The sequence below is a fragment of the Sceloporus occidentalis genome, unplaced genomic scaffold (assembly GCF_023333645.1).
Source record: "Sceloporus occidentalis isolate IW3139 unplaced genomic scaffold, rSceOcc1.0.p SCAF_10, whole genome shotgun sequence".
Taxonomy (NCBI): domain Eukaryota; kingdom Metazoa; phylum Chordata; class Lepidosauria; order Squamata; family Phrynosomatidae; genus Sceloporus; species Sceloporus occidentalis.
The window spans coordinates 9,904,912-9,918,594 of NW_028316990.1; the positions used below are offsets into that span (position 1 = coordinate 9,904,912).

General features: G+C 46.3%; 1 protein-coding gene across 2 annotated transcripts in view; it reads left to right on the top strand.

Moving 5' to 3' along the window:
- Nucleotides 1-276: 276 nt before the first annotated feature.
- LOC149305849 (transport and Golgi organization protein 6 homolog) overlaps nt 277-13,683 on the top strand; it is a 32,395-nt gene continuing 18,988 nt past the window's right edge. Inside the window, exons 1-11 of one of the 2 annotated variants that reach the window (XM_089539871.1) lie at nt 277-489; nt 2,380-3,026; nt 5,041-5,157; nt 5,528-5,678; nt 5,798-5,934; nt 6,259-6,421; nt 6,502-6,584; nt 8,627-8,739; nt 9,230-9,406; nt 10,961-11,090; nt 12,332-12,526. In XM_089539871.1, coding sequence (XP_089395997.1) covers nt 405-489; nt 2,380-3,026; nt 5,041-5,157; nt 5,528-5,678; nt 5,798-5,934; nt 6,259-6,421; nt 6,502-6,584; nt 8,627-8,739; nt 9,230-9,406; nt 10,961-11,090; nt 12,332-12,526 — 1,998 coding nt within the window. In that variant the 5' untranslated portion in view covers nt 277-404. Of the gene's footprint in view, nt 490-1,169; nt 1,483-2,379; nt 3,027-5,040; nt 5,158-5,527; nt 5,679-5,797; nt 5,935-6,258; nt 6,422-6,501; nt 6,585-8,626; nt 8,740-9,229; nt 9,407-10,960; nt 11,091-12,331; nt 12,527-13,683 lie in introns of those variants that run through there. The other variant, XM_089539872.1, reaches the window with a different exon arrangement.

A 13,683-nucleotide genomic window follows, 5' to 3' on the forward strand; every position in this document is an offset into this window, starting at 1 on the left:
CAGAACATACGTTTCTGATTATTTTTATTTGAAAGTGTAGAAATATATAAATTTAGAAAATAAAACGGCTCTCTTTGGGAAATAATACCGTTTTAATTTTGCCTATTTTGTTTTACTTTTGTTTTGGCTGTTAAGTCTCCAGGCTGAAGCCTCAGTGAAGGCAGAACTGAGCTCGGAGGGAAGAAGTCAGAAACAGCCCATGTCTTTTGCAGCAAGGCTAAACTAGTGGGAGATTGCCAACTCCAGGACACTTGACCTTCCCATAATGGCGCCCAACATAACAGAGCCCTCTAGCGGCCGCACTCATTGCGCATGCTCCGCCCTGCCCAATATGGCGGAACGCTGCGTCTGTGACGCTTCCAAGATGGCGACGACGGCGCTTTTATGACGGCGACCTTCCCAAGATGGCGGCCTCGATGGCCAAGAGTGAGGCGACGCTGAGGAGGGCGGTTGAAGGCTTGGAGCTCCTGCTGGGGAGAAGCGCGGCCGGTGAGAGGGAAAAGGCCGCTCCGGGGGCTGGGCGAGGGCGAGGGCGCCTGGTTTTGTGCGTGTTGGGTCGCCTTCCTGCTTGTTTATGTTATATTCCGCAGCTTCGGCAGTTACGTTTTTGTATCACGTCTCCCAGAATCCCCCACTCCCTTTTCGACTCCCAGAATCCCCCATTCCTTTCCTGACTGCCAGAATTCCCCACTACCTTCACGACTCCCAGAATCCCCCATTCCTTTCCTGACTGCCAGAATTCCCCACTACCTTCACGACTCCCAGAATCCCCCACTCCTTTCCTGACTGCCAGAATTCCCCACTACCTTCACGACTCCCAGAATCCCCCACTCCTTTCCTGACTGCCAGAATTCCCCACTACCTTCACGACTCCCAGAATCCCCCACTCCTTTCCTGACTGCCAGAATTCCCCACTACCTTCACGACTCCCAGAATCCCCCACTCCTTTCCTGACTGCCAGAATTCCCCACTACCTTCACGACTCCCAGAATCCCCCATTCCTAATCCTAACACTACTCCCAGAACCCCCCACTCATTTTGTGACTTTTAGAATCCCATACTCCCTTTATGACTCCCAGAATCCCTCACTCCTAACACTACTCCCAGAATCCCCCACTGCCTTCATGACTCCCAGAATCCCCCACTCCATTTGCAGAATGCCCCACTTCTTTCATGGTTCCCAGAATTGAAAAAATTGATTTGAAAAGACCAAAAAAGAAAGGGTACCATAAATAAGGTCTATCTATGTTTGTTTAAAAGGGTAAGAAACAATGCATATAACAAAAGTATACAAATCCAATATATATCAAAGGATACAAAACAAACCATGATGATGATGGCAAGCACAATAACAAATAGCAAAGAACGCAAACTCTGTTGAAGCCAGTGCCAGCCTTCAGGGGTTTATACTATTCCAGCCAACTGCAGGGCAGCTAACAACAACAAAAGGTGTGTAAAGAAAGATGGATGCAACAATCCCAGGTATGAGAAATAACACCATCGCCCTCATTGTTATTATCCCCTAAATGTACAAAGGCAATATAATGTTGCTACCTGGGTTATAAAATGCAATCTGTTCATATGGAAACAAATATGGGAATTGTTTTCCTAAGTAGCCTTTGTTGTTTGAGGGCTGTTTCCTCTGCATCCAAAACAAAAGCCAAGGGTCAACAAAAGGCAGAGACTACGCAACAAATACAATGGTTTATGCAGAATTTCTTTATTTATCATAGTTCTAAGAAGACACAGAACACACACACAAAATACAGAAAGGAAGTGTATAAGGTAAAGAAGATGCAAATGTAAAACACTAATATTTTCACAATGGAAACTGCTTTGTGTTAAACTGTAAATAAAATATTTTTTTAAAAATTACATATCCCATGAGGCTTCATCCTCCCCCAAACATCGATGTTCATTTTTTAATGATTTTTCATTATTTACAAACTTGACCGATGAATCCATACATATCTTTGTACAAATTTACAATATAAAATATAAAAACACCCAGAAAGGGGGGGAACGCATCTCGAATTCTATTATTTGTCATATCAATCGTCATAATCCATACTTCTCTCAGTCAACTGACTGTAAATACGCTTTGTTTCATTTTAGTATTCCATATAGTCTTGTGATTCCCTATAACCATTTAATCAATATTCTCAGTGTTATATAATCAGTAGATGCCTATTACTGCTTTAACACTAATATTTTCTGCTTGCTTTCTATTTTGTACATTACTAGTCTGACTTTTTATTGGACATTCCTGCTCCTTTTCTATGTTGCCGTCTTTTCTTACTGCAGCTTGTTACTGAAACATCTATGTTCATTTATATTCTCTTTCCCTTTCTCTCTCTCTTTTTTCTTTCTTGGGATAAGGTCAAGGCGATGTCCAGGAAACAAAACCAGCGTCTCTGCTGGAATCCTTACGCTCCAGCGTGGACCATTTGGAGGCAAAGTTGGCCCAGGACCCCCAATGGGGAGAGCTGCAGAGGCTGAGGACGCAGACCTCCCATCAGGCGCCATGGCTGCCTTCCTGCTCCGAAGTCACTTGGAGTTTCACTCGCCACGTCTTGCTCTTGCTTCTGTGCCTCAAGAGGTGCATGGTTCTCTTGGCAGCTGCGTACAACCCACCTCCGTCCAACTCCAAGGCCCCCGAGGCCGCACCGCCTCTGAGCCCAGACACCCTCAGCATCGCTCAGGAGAAAACTGTGCAGGCGGCCTTGCAGTGTGTTGTCACCTTCGGCCTTTGCCCCTACCTCTTGCCAGGCGTTGGGCTTCCCCTCAGACACCGGACGGAGTTCAGTGCCCTGGTTGAAGAGGCTGTCTCACCCGGCTGCCTCCCCAGCGCCATGGGCAAGCTCTATGCCACCTGCACTGGCCTGGTGGAGGTGGCTCAGCACCCTTCACTGGGCAGCCTTGTCCTCACGCGGCACCTTGGGGATCTCCTGGCGGGGTTGTGTCAGCTCGGATTCTGCCCGGCACGGAGGAAGGGGGAAGAAGCCAAGCCAGACAGGGAACTGGTGGTGAGTTCTCATCCAGGGTCCACATAAATGAGAGCCAGCGTGGTGTAATGGTCTGAGCATTGCACTATGACTCTGGAGCGAGCTATCCACTGAATAAGTGTTTTCAGAGAGAGAGAGCTGTTTTTATTTATGATTAAAGAGGACCTATGGAAGGAGAGTGAGGGATTCTAGCAGCACACTTAAAGCGAACTGATATATTTTAGCATGAGATTTTTATCCACTGTTTCAGCTTTACAGATGGAAAACAATTGAGGTTTATGGCCATATTTGCTTCTGTCTCCTATCTCACTGTGGAACTCTGCTTAAATACTTGCATTTTTAATATTGTACCCCATTAGTATGTCTGAAGAAGTGAGGAAAGGTGGACTATAAAATCAGTCCATCAGTATTACATTCACGCAAAACTAAATGAGATAATCCTGGGAGAGGCAGGATGTAAATAAAATGTATTACTATTGTTAGTAGTAATGTGAATAGCTTCCCAATGTCTCCAGGGATGCTTATGCTAAGAGACCACTTTATGTCGAACCAAGACCCTTTGGAAACCTTGGACAAAATAGTCCAAGAAATCCGGCCTTTTTTGGTAAGTGCTAATCCCACATGCTCTACCAACAAGTATAACCATGATTGGTTTGACAGCCAATGTGCCTTTCAGAAGCGCATCTTTGCAAGATCTATAAAGAAGCTAAGAGAGGAAAATTCCTCAGAGAATTATATGTGTTATCTTCATCATCGAAGGGAGTATAAAAACTTACTTAGGGCAAAAAAATTAGAATCCACGGGACAGTCTTGGTTGGACTTAGGCCAGGCCCCTGTGGAGACGAACTCCCCTGGATTTTGGTCCCTAGTGAATAAAGGCACTAGAAATCCTCAAGGGATTACCACTAATCAGATCACCTCCTCAATGGCAAGATCATTTTTCTGGCCTCTTTTCCCATCCTTGCCATGATATAACACAGAGTCCCTCTACCAGGTTGGAGACATCTCTATTTTCCTGCTGTCCCGCTTGGGTTCCAGTAACCATCGATGAAGTTAATTCTTTGATTAAATCTCTGCCTAATAATAAAGCACCAGGAGAAGACATGCTTCCTGGTGAATTATTCAGATCAAATCTAGACTGCTGGGCTCCACCTCTTGCTTCATTCTTTACTTATATAAATCAGTATGAGAAAATTCCTCAGAGGTGGGCTGTGAGTATTGTAATTCCTATCCATAAAAAGGGTTCTATGGCCGATCCTAAAAACTTTAGACCTATCAGTCTATTGAATATCATCTCTAAACTCTATGCAAGATACTTGTTAGGTAAACTAGAGGTCTGGGCTATGGAAAATGACATTTTTGCAGAAGAACAAGCCAGGTTTAGGAAGGGTAAATCTACATTAGACCGTTGTTTTGTTTTACACCGTGTGATTCAAAAATACTCCCAAAAAGATAGAAAAGAACTTTTCTCTGCTTTTGTTGATTTTACTTCTGCTTTTGACCTAGTGGACCGAGATCGACTCTGGTCAAAGTTAGTGGTGGCAAACACTGATAGAAAACTGCTTCTTCTAATTCAAATTTTACATCTTAATACTACCATCAGGGTTTGGCTTGGGACAAATAGGGTTCTATCCCATAGCATCCCCACAGATAGAGGTGTATGCCAAAGTTGTCTTCTGGCACCTTTTTAATTTAATTTTTATATTAATGGTGTCATCCAGGCCTTAAAAGGATCAAAAATTTTCCCAGCTCCTATTCAGGATGTTAAACTTTCAGAGCTGTTATATGCCAATGATATTGTTCTGATCTCGGTCACCTTAATCGGAATGTGCAGACTCTTAAAGAATCTAAGCGAATACTGTACAAAGGAAATGTTAATAGTTAATTACGCTAACACCAAAGTTGTGGGGTTTTAATGTGTAATGCTTCATTCCAAATCCAAAACATTTTAGGAGGCGCAAGCAAGTTGCTGTCTGCTCAGCAGAGAGAGCTGCAACCTTATAATGTCCAATTCCTTTTTAACTGAATTTTTTAGGGCCTGACTGAAGAAGAACGAAACAGCTGTAGGGAAGCCCTCCGGGGGCTTCTGGACAGAGTCTACCAGCCGCTGGTAGTCCGAGAGCTGCTGATTCTTCAAGGCGGATCCAGACAGGTATGACAGATAGTCTGTGTATTGTGAGGAATTGAGGTTCATCATATTTTTGGCTGAGGCTCAAGCTTCCCATGGAAATTTCTTCTGTTGCATTGTTAAAGCAACCTATGAGAGAAGGTGGGGTGAAAGGGATGGAATTTGGAACACAGGGTCATGGGACTTAGAATAACTGAAGTGACATGAAGTCTTGGGAATGTTAACTTTTTTAGACTACAGCTCCCAGAATCCCCCAACCAGCTCAAGGCCAGTTGCCTTGCTTGCAGAAAGGCCACCTTGGTTCATCTCAAAGTCTCAAAGAAGAGGTTGTGGCCTCCAGCTGTGCCTTGGTGGTGAGCTTCATCCATAGCGCCATCTTTTCTCCTTCCTCCAGGGCTCCCATTCTCGTGAGCATGACAGGGAGTGTCCCCTGGCTCCTGCCCCAGCCTGGCTTCGCCGTCTCAGCGGGCAGCTTCTCTCTGAAAGGCTGCTGAGACCTGGAGGAGTTCAAGCTGTGGTCCGTGGCATCTTGGAAGGCGCTGGAGGTGAGTGAGATGCAGACTAAAGTAGGGCCCTTTGCAATCATACTGAAGCACCTTCTTATTCAGTGTCCCATTTGGGCTGGCATGCTAAAGTTTAACATGGAGTGTCTCCTCTTTTCAAGCTGGGGCCATGGGTGGCAGCAATGCTGAAGCAGCAGCAGCAGACTGGCGGAAGTGTGACGCAGTGGCAAAGATCCTCTCCTCCTGTCCTCAGCAGTCTCTATCCCTGGAGGATTATTGCCAACAGGTTTGCCCCCAGGTATGCCCTTTGCTTTTTTTGGCATTAGATGGTAATGCTTGGTTCCTAAGCAGAGGTGCGGGTGGAAGATTTGCGGGTGTTCTAATTTTATGTGGAAACTTCCACATATCACATGCACGCACACACACACAGAGTGACATATATTCATAATTGCCTGGGACATTGGTACTGTAGTCTGTTCTTTAGTGAAATGGAAAGTTCAGCCAGTTATAATGAATCAGACCTATATAAATCAAATAAGTGAAAGCGGTAACTGCCACCACCAGTGTCAATGTAGCCCTAGATGGCAGAAGGAGGAACATGTGTGCCCCATTTCTCTTCCAGATTCTGCAGCTGTTCTTCATTCAAGATAAGCTGACAGCACGCCAGTTCCAGCGCGTGGCCACCATGGCTGTCCTCACCATGACCAGGGAACACTCACGGCATGCGGAGAAGCATCTGCTGCGTCCCTTGCTGGAGCCTCTCCTGCGCTGCTTGGATGTGGAAGGTAATGGCGCCTTCAGAAGGAGACACATCCCTGGTTGTGATTGCTGAGTTACGACCATCCCTTTCTCTTGTTTTGTTCAGAAATTCCACTGGAAGACCTGTCGGCAGGGACAGTATTGGTGAAGGAAGAGGAGCTCAGCTCATGCGTGGAAAATGTATTTAAGGTACAGCATCTAACCGCCATGTAGTGTGGTACTGCATCTAATGTCCATGCAGTATTAATAACAATAGCAATAGCACGTACATATCTATTCTGCTTATCAGTGAATTCAGTACTCTCTAAGCAGTTTATAATCTGTAAGCTAATTGCCCCCAACAAGCTGAGTACTCATTTTGCTGGCCTATGAAAGGATGGAAGGCTAAGGCAACACTGGAGCCCTGGGATCAAACTCACAACTTTGTGGCTGCAGTACTGGCATTTAACCGCTGCGCCACCAGGGCTCCTTGGTGAATGCATTGGTGAGAATGACTCTCGGAGTGACTGGCCCCAGAATATCTCTTTTGCTGAGGCAAAGCTGAAAGGGTAGAACTGGGGGCACAGGTGACAGCAGACCCTTTGGTCGGTAGCAGAAATGCCTCCATGACCCTGCTCTCCTACTGCAGAGGTGGACTAGCTGCTGGTTATCTTCCTCAGAAGTCAAAACATCCCTCAATGTTCTTGGCATATCCCTTTTAGCTGGATGAGGCTTCTGCTAAAAGTAATTATAGCTGATAATCCAAGTGGATTGCCTCTCACAGCATTGACGGTCAGGGTGTCTGTCCATGGAATGTAGGTAGATGTTTGCATCAAGGGGGCTGGGGGACTTTCTGCTTCAGATCTAGTGAAGGAAGACACTGCAGCCAATGACTTTGGAAATGTCCAGCATCGGATGGGTTTGATGTGGTGGTGTTGGTCTTGGGGGAAAAGCCAACATTAGATCCATGTATGTGGAGAAGCCTTTGTCCAGACTGCTCTGGTTGTGACTTGTTGGCCACTGTTGTCTTGGCATGAATCATAGAATCGTAGAGTTGGAAGAGACCACAAGGGCCATCCAGTCCAACCCCATGCCATGCAGGAAATCTCAATCAAAGCATCCCTGACAGATGGCCATCCAGCCTCTGCTTAAAGACTTCCAAGGAAGGAGATTCCACTACAATCTCCGAGAAAGGAGTGTGTTCCACTATCGAACAGCCCTTACTGTCAGGAAGTTCCTCCTAATGTTGAGGTGGAATCTCTTTTCCTGCAGCTTGCAACCATTGCTCCAGGTCCTGTTCTCTGGAGCAAGAGAAAACAATGACTTCCCTTCTTTACTGGCTGACTATGGACTCAGTCGTATACAGGCTGGCTTTTCAAATGCAGATCTCTCATTTCCACCCCACATTTTATCTTGTGTGGGCATTACAGGAAGGCATTGATTTTGTAGCCGGTGAAAGTTCTTCTATGATGTTTCTGTATCACAGTATCCCTGTGTGTACTCAGCATTGCCCTTCACGCTGTGTTCCACTGGGAGTAATTCCCCATCTCATACAGCATAGTGAGCCTTGTGCTTTGGTAGCATCACCCATTAAACGGTCATCATCCATTTTTTCAAAATCACTGCCAAGAAATACAATTACCAAGCCTCAATTGAGAAGCTGCAATTGCTGTGTGGGCCAGCCAAGAGAGGGTAGGGATTGGATTGAGTGGTTTGCTAAGCAAGCAGAAAGAGCTGAAATGAAGTGTGGCTGTCCTGCCTTGTAGCATTGCACACCCTCCGAACTTGACGTGGGAAATAGGGAGCTACATTCAGAGGAAGGAAACTGGAGCCCAGGTTGCCTTGTTGCTATCTGATGGGGCCAAGGAGAGAGTGTCTTTCATTGGTATTGTCTACCACATTCAGCCACATTCCTGTAATGTTTTAGCTGTTTTGTTTTAACATATGTCATAAGCAGCTTTGGGTCCTTTATTGAGGAAAGGGTGGAATATAGATCAAATAAATAAATAACAGATAGAAATAAGTGCATTTAAAAATTATTATTCAGGAAGGCCCAGTCCTTTTCTGTGTCTCTATGACAGAGTTTGGGATATTTGCTTTTTTGGCACTACAGCTCCCAGAATCCTCCACCCAGTACAGTCAGTTGCAGTCGAAAAGGGGTAACCTTTGCCCCTTGGTGGTAACCCACAATCCAGGTTTCTTTCTTCCTCCCTTCCTCCATGCATGGACCTGTGTTTCCTCTCTCATTGCAGGTGTGTGTGGTTGGCAATGAGCCCTCAGCCGTGCTGCTGAGCTCCCTGCAGGGAGTCCTGGGAGTCATCTTCTCCATTTGGTGTTTTACAAAGCAGAATGTGTCCTTCTTACGGTAAGAAGTATGGTCCAAAGAAGCCCACAGGGTAACCTTGAACTACAGTAATCACTCTTATAGCCTGACCAACCTTTGTAGGTTTTTGTTAGGATAAAAGCTGTGAAAACGGCATGTATGCTCCCTTCAACTCATAGGAGGGAAGCAAATTCTAAAGGTCACTAATTTTTAAAAATGCAGCTAGTGATAATTATTGGACTAAACTATCTTTCAGGTTCTTTTCACCGCTGGTGTGAGTGGAGGAAGCTTCTGTAATCTATATCCATGATAGCATGTCTGTGGCCATCTATAATTGTTATTAATAATATTGTTGATTTACTTACGCTCCACCTTTGTCCCAAAAGTGGGATACAAGGCACCCTACAAGACCTAAAACAAATGTAGGCAATTTCTCTTGAGCCCGTTCTCATTCCAACTGGTGTGTTCCTCTCCTCCACTGGACTACCTGAAGGAGCTCTCCATACTCATAGCAGGGCCTCTTCCCTTGCAGCACCCCATGCCAAGAGATCCTGCTGTGGTTCTTGGAGAAAAGCAAGAGGCAGACAGTGCTCTCCATTCTAGAAGGATTCGCGGGGATGGGAGAAGCTGTTCATTTGCCCTCTGTACTCTGCCAGTTCCAAGTAGCCAGTGAAGGTGGTGTCATGGTCACAGTCAGAGAGACTCTCAGGTGAGAAACAGCCTTCAGCTTCCCAGCAAAATAGCTTGCCTTGAGGAGAGACCACTCCCTCTGCCTCAGCTGTAAGTAGCCAACTTCTCTGCCCAAGGTCTAATCAGAAGGGAGACACTGAATATTCAGAAATCACTGAGGCCCACCTGTACATGATTTATTTCACTCTGCTGGTTTTGAAACCTCCAGCTTATTGCCTATTCCTCTCTTGCTTCTTAGACCCAGTGGTTTAAAACAAAAAAAGTCTTTGCATTTCTGGCACTCCCACAGGTTAGCATCACTTTTGTGGGTCACAGCAGAATGAGTGTCCAGCTTCTCTTGACACTACAGAGTCTACATTTGGGCCTATGCTACACACACTACATTTGATCTTTACCAAAAAGCCAAGAAGCGAGTCTATCTGCTTGCCTGTCTTATTTGTACATGCCCTTGTTTGGTGGATGCAGAAATGGTTGCCCATGAGTGGGGTGACTGCCAGCTCTTTGGGGGAAAAGGAAGATGCTTTTGAGTCTTCTTCCATCAAAGCAGTTGCTCTCCCCTCCCACAGGCAACGAACAATGTTTCAGTGAATGGGAGCTGGTGTCATCTATTGTGAAATGTTGAATCTGTGTGTGAACTCCCAAACTCTGGGAAGTGATGGGATGGAAGGAAATAGGGCCATCAAGATGGAGTGATAAGAGCCAAGTGCTTTTGTAGGCTTCCTGGTGGTTCTTTGCCTTTCTAAGCTCTCTCAGCCAAAGGCTCAGGTAACTGAAACCAGAAACCACAATACTGTCAGCCGCACGGAAGGCAAGGTGAGCCAGAGGCTTTTGGCTCCAGGAAGTCAGCCAACAAAGAGAAGAGAAGGCTCAGGTTCCCAGACCAGGAACCCTGGCACTGTAGTCTGAATGCCATGCATGGCAAACACTCCCATCATTTTCTTGGTGCTGCTGGAATTCTAATTATCAGCTGCAAGGATTCAGGGAAGCTCAGTTTCCAGTGCTCCAGATCTTGCTAGGTAGCTGTGACCCCCATTGCCTTAGTCTGGCCTTAAGAAAGGGTGTGATAGCCTTAGGGTCACCATAAGTTGGAAATGACTTGAAGGCACACAACAACAACGAGGGATCAGCTGTCACACATTCCCTGAGCCCTGCTGTATTGAATCAGGGAGATGAGGTGTTCCATCCATTGTGTTTGGGAGAATTAAAATGGAAGCCTGGCAACTCCACATCTTGCACTGTTAGATTGGTCTACACATGTCTGCATAGGACTGCCTGTTTTGTTAACTGGGAATTGATGGGAGGATGCAGCCATTTCTGCATTGTTTAATGGGTTGCTTGATTTTCCCTTCCTCCTCCTTCCCTCGCCACTCAGACATCGGCCTATTTTTTAATAGCATCAGGAGCTACTTACTCTTGCTGTGTCAAAAGGTCACCTTTCTCTGAAGGAACTTGGTCCACCTGTTCACTTGGGGAAAGATGGAGGACAGACATTAGGGACTTCACAGATATAGCTAGTCCATGCCAGGAGAGGCACTGTTTCATTCTGTTAACCGTTTGCCCTCCTGTTTGGCAGCCATGATGAAGACGAGGCACTCTACCAGAAGGTCTCCTCAGAGCAATGGCAGCTGGAGCAGCTGGTGGACTTGCTATCTCACTTGCAGAGCAGTGGCCTAGCTGGGGACTTCTTCCTCCGGTGCTTAAAGGTAGGCTGTCTTTTGAAAAGGGCCAGGTGTTAGGAAGTGAGGTTGAAGCACTATCATTCAAAGGATAGGTGTCCTTAGACTGGAAATTTCTGCTGAGAAGAATGCAAGAGTGCCCTCAGGCCAAAACCCTCATGCCACTCGAAGGGTGCAGCATTTTCCCAGTCCTCAGATGGAAGCAGTATTTTACCAGGGGAAGGAGGAACCTGTGAAGATTTGGAGATTCTGCCATCCTTTCTTTTTTAAGGGTGCTTTTAGGCTTAGAGGCTCTGCTTTCTAAAAAAAAACCCAAGCTCCAGCAGAGCAGCTGAGGTGACGCAGGGTTAAGCCCTGTCCTCCTGAGGCTGTTGTGTCAACAGCAGGATGTTTGAAGTGTAATGGTGGGTTTTACAGCTGCAAGTAATCCATCCATCGCCAGAGGAAAGGGGCTTTCCTGTTCTCATGTTTGTTTGTGTGTCTGTCTGTATGTTTCCACCCAGTCTGATTTTCCCCCAGATTCTATCTGCATGTTCTCAACGTCTATTGTTTAACTGCACTTACACTGTGATTTATAGGATGCCGTATCCTGAAGGTGTGGGGCTGTTTTGTTTTTTAAAAAACAGAAATCAGAAAATTAACATAATTTTCCTTGAGCGTCTGCTAGTAAAATCCAGTTCAGAGTCTTGAATTCTTCTCCAAGCCTTAAGTGCCAGAATTCCCAGCAGTTTTCCTTCCCCTGCTAGTGCTCTTCCCCAGTTCTGCCTCCACTCCTTTCTGCTGAGATGTGCCTGAGACCGAGCCAAACAAGGGACCCTCTGGCCTTGAAGATGTTATTGAACTCCATCCTCCCATCATTCTCTTCCATTGGTTAGGCCGGCTGGGACTGATGGGATTCAGAGTCCAACAACTGGAAGGTTGTGGGCCCCCAGGCCTGGTCTATGGGATGGAGCAGAGGCTTTGGACATTGTGGTGCCTTCTTCTGCAGATGGAGGGACCCCCCCCCCCAGCTAATCCAGTGGTCCCCCAGTGCTGCTCCTTTGACCTTCTCCTTCCTTTAAAGTGTGGGATGTGAATTACTGTTCCTGGAAGCCTCCAAGCTGTGGCTCATCCTTTAAATACATCACTCCTCCTGTCGCATTTAATATTTTAAAATACTGTTAAAATCAGAAGCAGATTTGCAGCCACTTAGGGTTCCCCCCCCCCCCCACATTTGGCATTTTTTGGTGGTCTCTTTCTTCCTCTTTCCTTTCCTCTGCCTGTGACAGGAGCTGACCCATGTGGCTGGGCAAGAGGCTTCTGAAATTACGTCTGTCTCCGCCGGCTCCCACCAGAGCCCCCTGGACCTAGAGCAGTGCTGTGGTCCCCGCCTCAAGCAGCAGGAGAGGCAGCTGCGAGTGCTGCAGTTGGTGGCCATGTTGTGTGAGAGCATCTCGGACACACTATTCACGGACACTGCACAGGTGAGTCAAGACAAGAAGGGCTCTGCCCCAGGCTGGGCTGGTTGCTCTTCCAGTTTTAAGAATCATAGAATCATAGAGTTGGAAGAGACCACAAGGGCCATCCAGTCCAACCCCCTGCCATGCAGGAAATCCAAATCAAAGCATCCCTGACAGATGGCCATCCAGCCTTTGTTTAAAGACCTCCAAGGAGAGAGATTCCACTACACTCCGAGTAAAGAGTTTGTTCCACTGTCGAACAGCCCTTACTCTCAGGAAGTTCTTCCTAATGTTCAGGTGGGATCTCTTTTCCTGCAGCTTGCATCCATTGCTCCGGGTCTATGGTTATCTTGGCAACTTTGTCTTCCTTTGAGGCTGAGAGTGTGTGACTTGCCCAGGGTTATTTAGTGGGTTTCTATGGCCATAACCATAACCAAGATATCTTAGTGGCTCCACAGTCTCACAATGATCTTTGGAACAATCTTCTGTCATAGACTTAATGGTTATAGAGAGTTTTAGGCAACTACTATAGTTACGTTGTAAAATGTTCCTTCCATGTCCTGTTGTTTGAAAGTTTGGTCAGTATCACCTTTAAGTGATATATTTTCCTATAATAAAAACCATTAAAAGAAAAATTACTCCCTGGGTGGCCACAATGGGAGCCTCCCCGTCCTTTCCTCCCCTGCCAATAAATGCTGTGCCAGTTTTGCTGAGTGGACACAGAGAAGCGGGTGAGAAGGCTGGAAGCTGGAGAGAGAGAGAGTAGTTGCCAGTTAGAGGGCCCCCCAAACCTGACAAGTGAGAGAGAGAGAGAGAGAATGAGAGAGAGAGAGAGAGAGACAGAGAAGAAAAGAAAAGAAAATAGAGGGGCGGGAGAGAGACTGTTTTGGTGCAAAGCTTTCTTCGGAGAGCAGCAAAGCACAAAAATATCTGATTGTCTCCTGCTGCAGAAGCAGACTTGCTGAGTGCACAAAACCCCTTAATCTCACCGACCAACCGAGGCCTCTTTGTCTCTGACTCAGATAATTAGGGAGCTCTCTGAAGGATGAAGCTTGTCAAGAAAAGTAATCATTGTCCAGGTTACAAACCTGAAGGGGGCTGTTTCTTTCCCCAGGGGGAGGCTCCTCGTGGATTTAGTTACTAAGTGCTCCCTGTCACCCCTTCACCACCCCGTGAAGGAT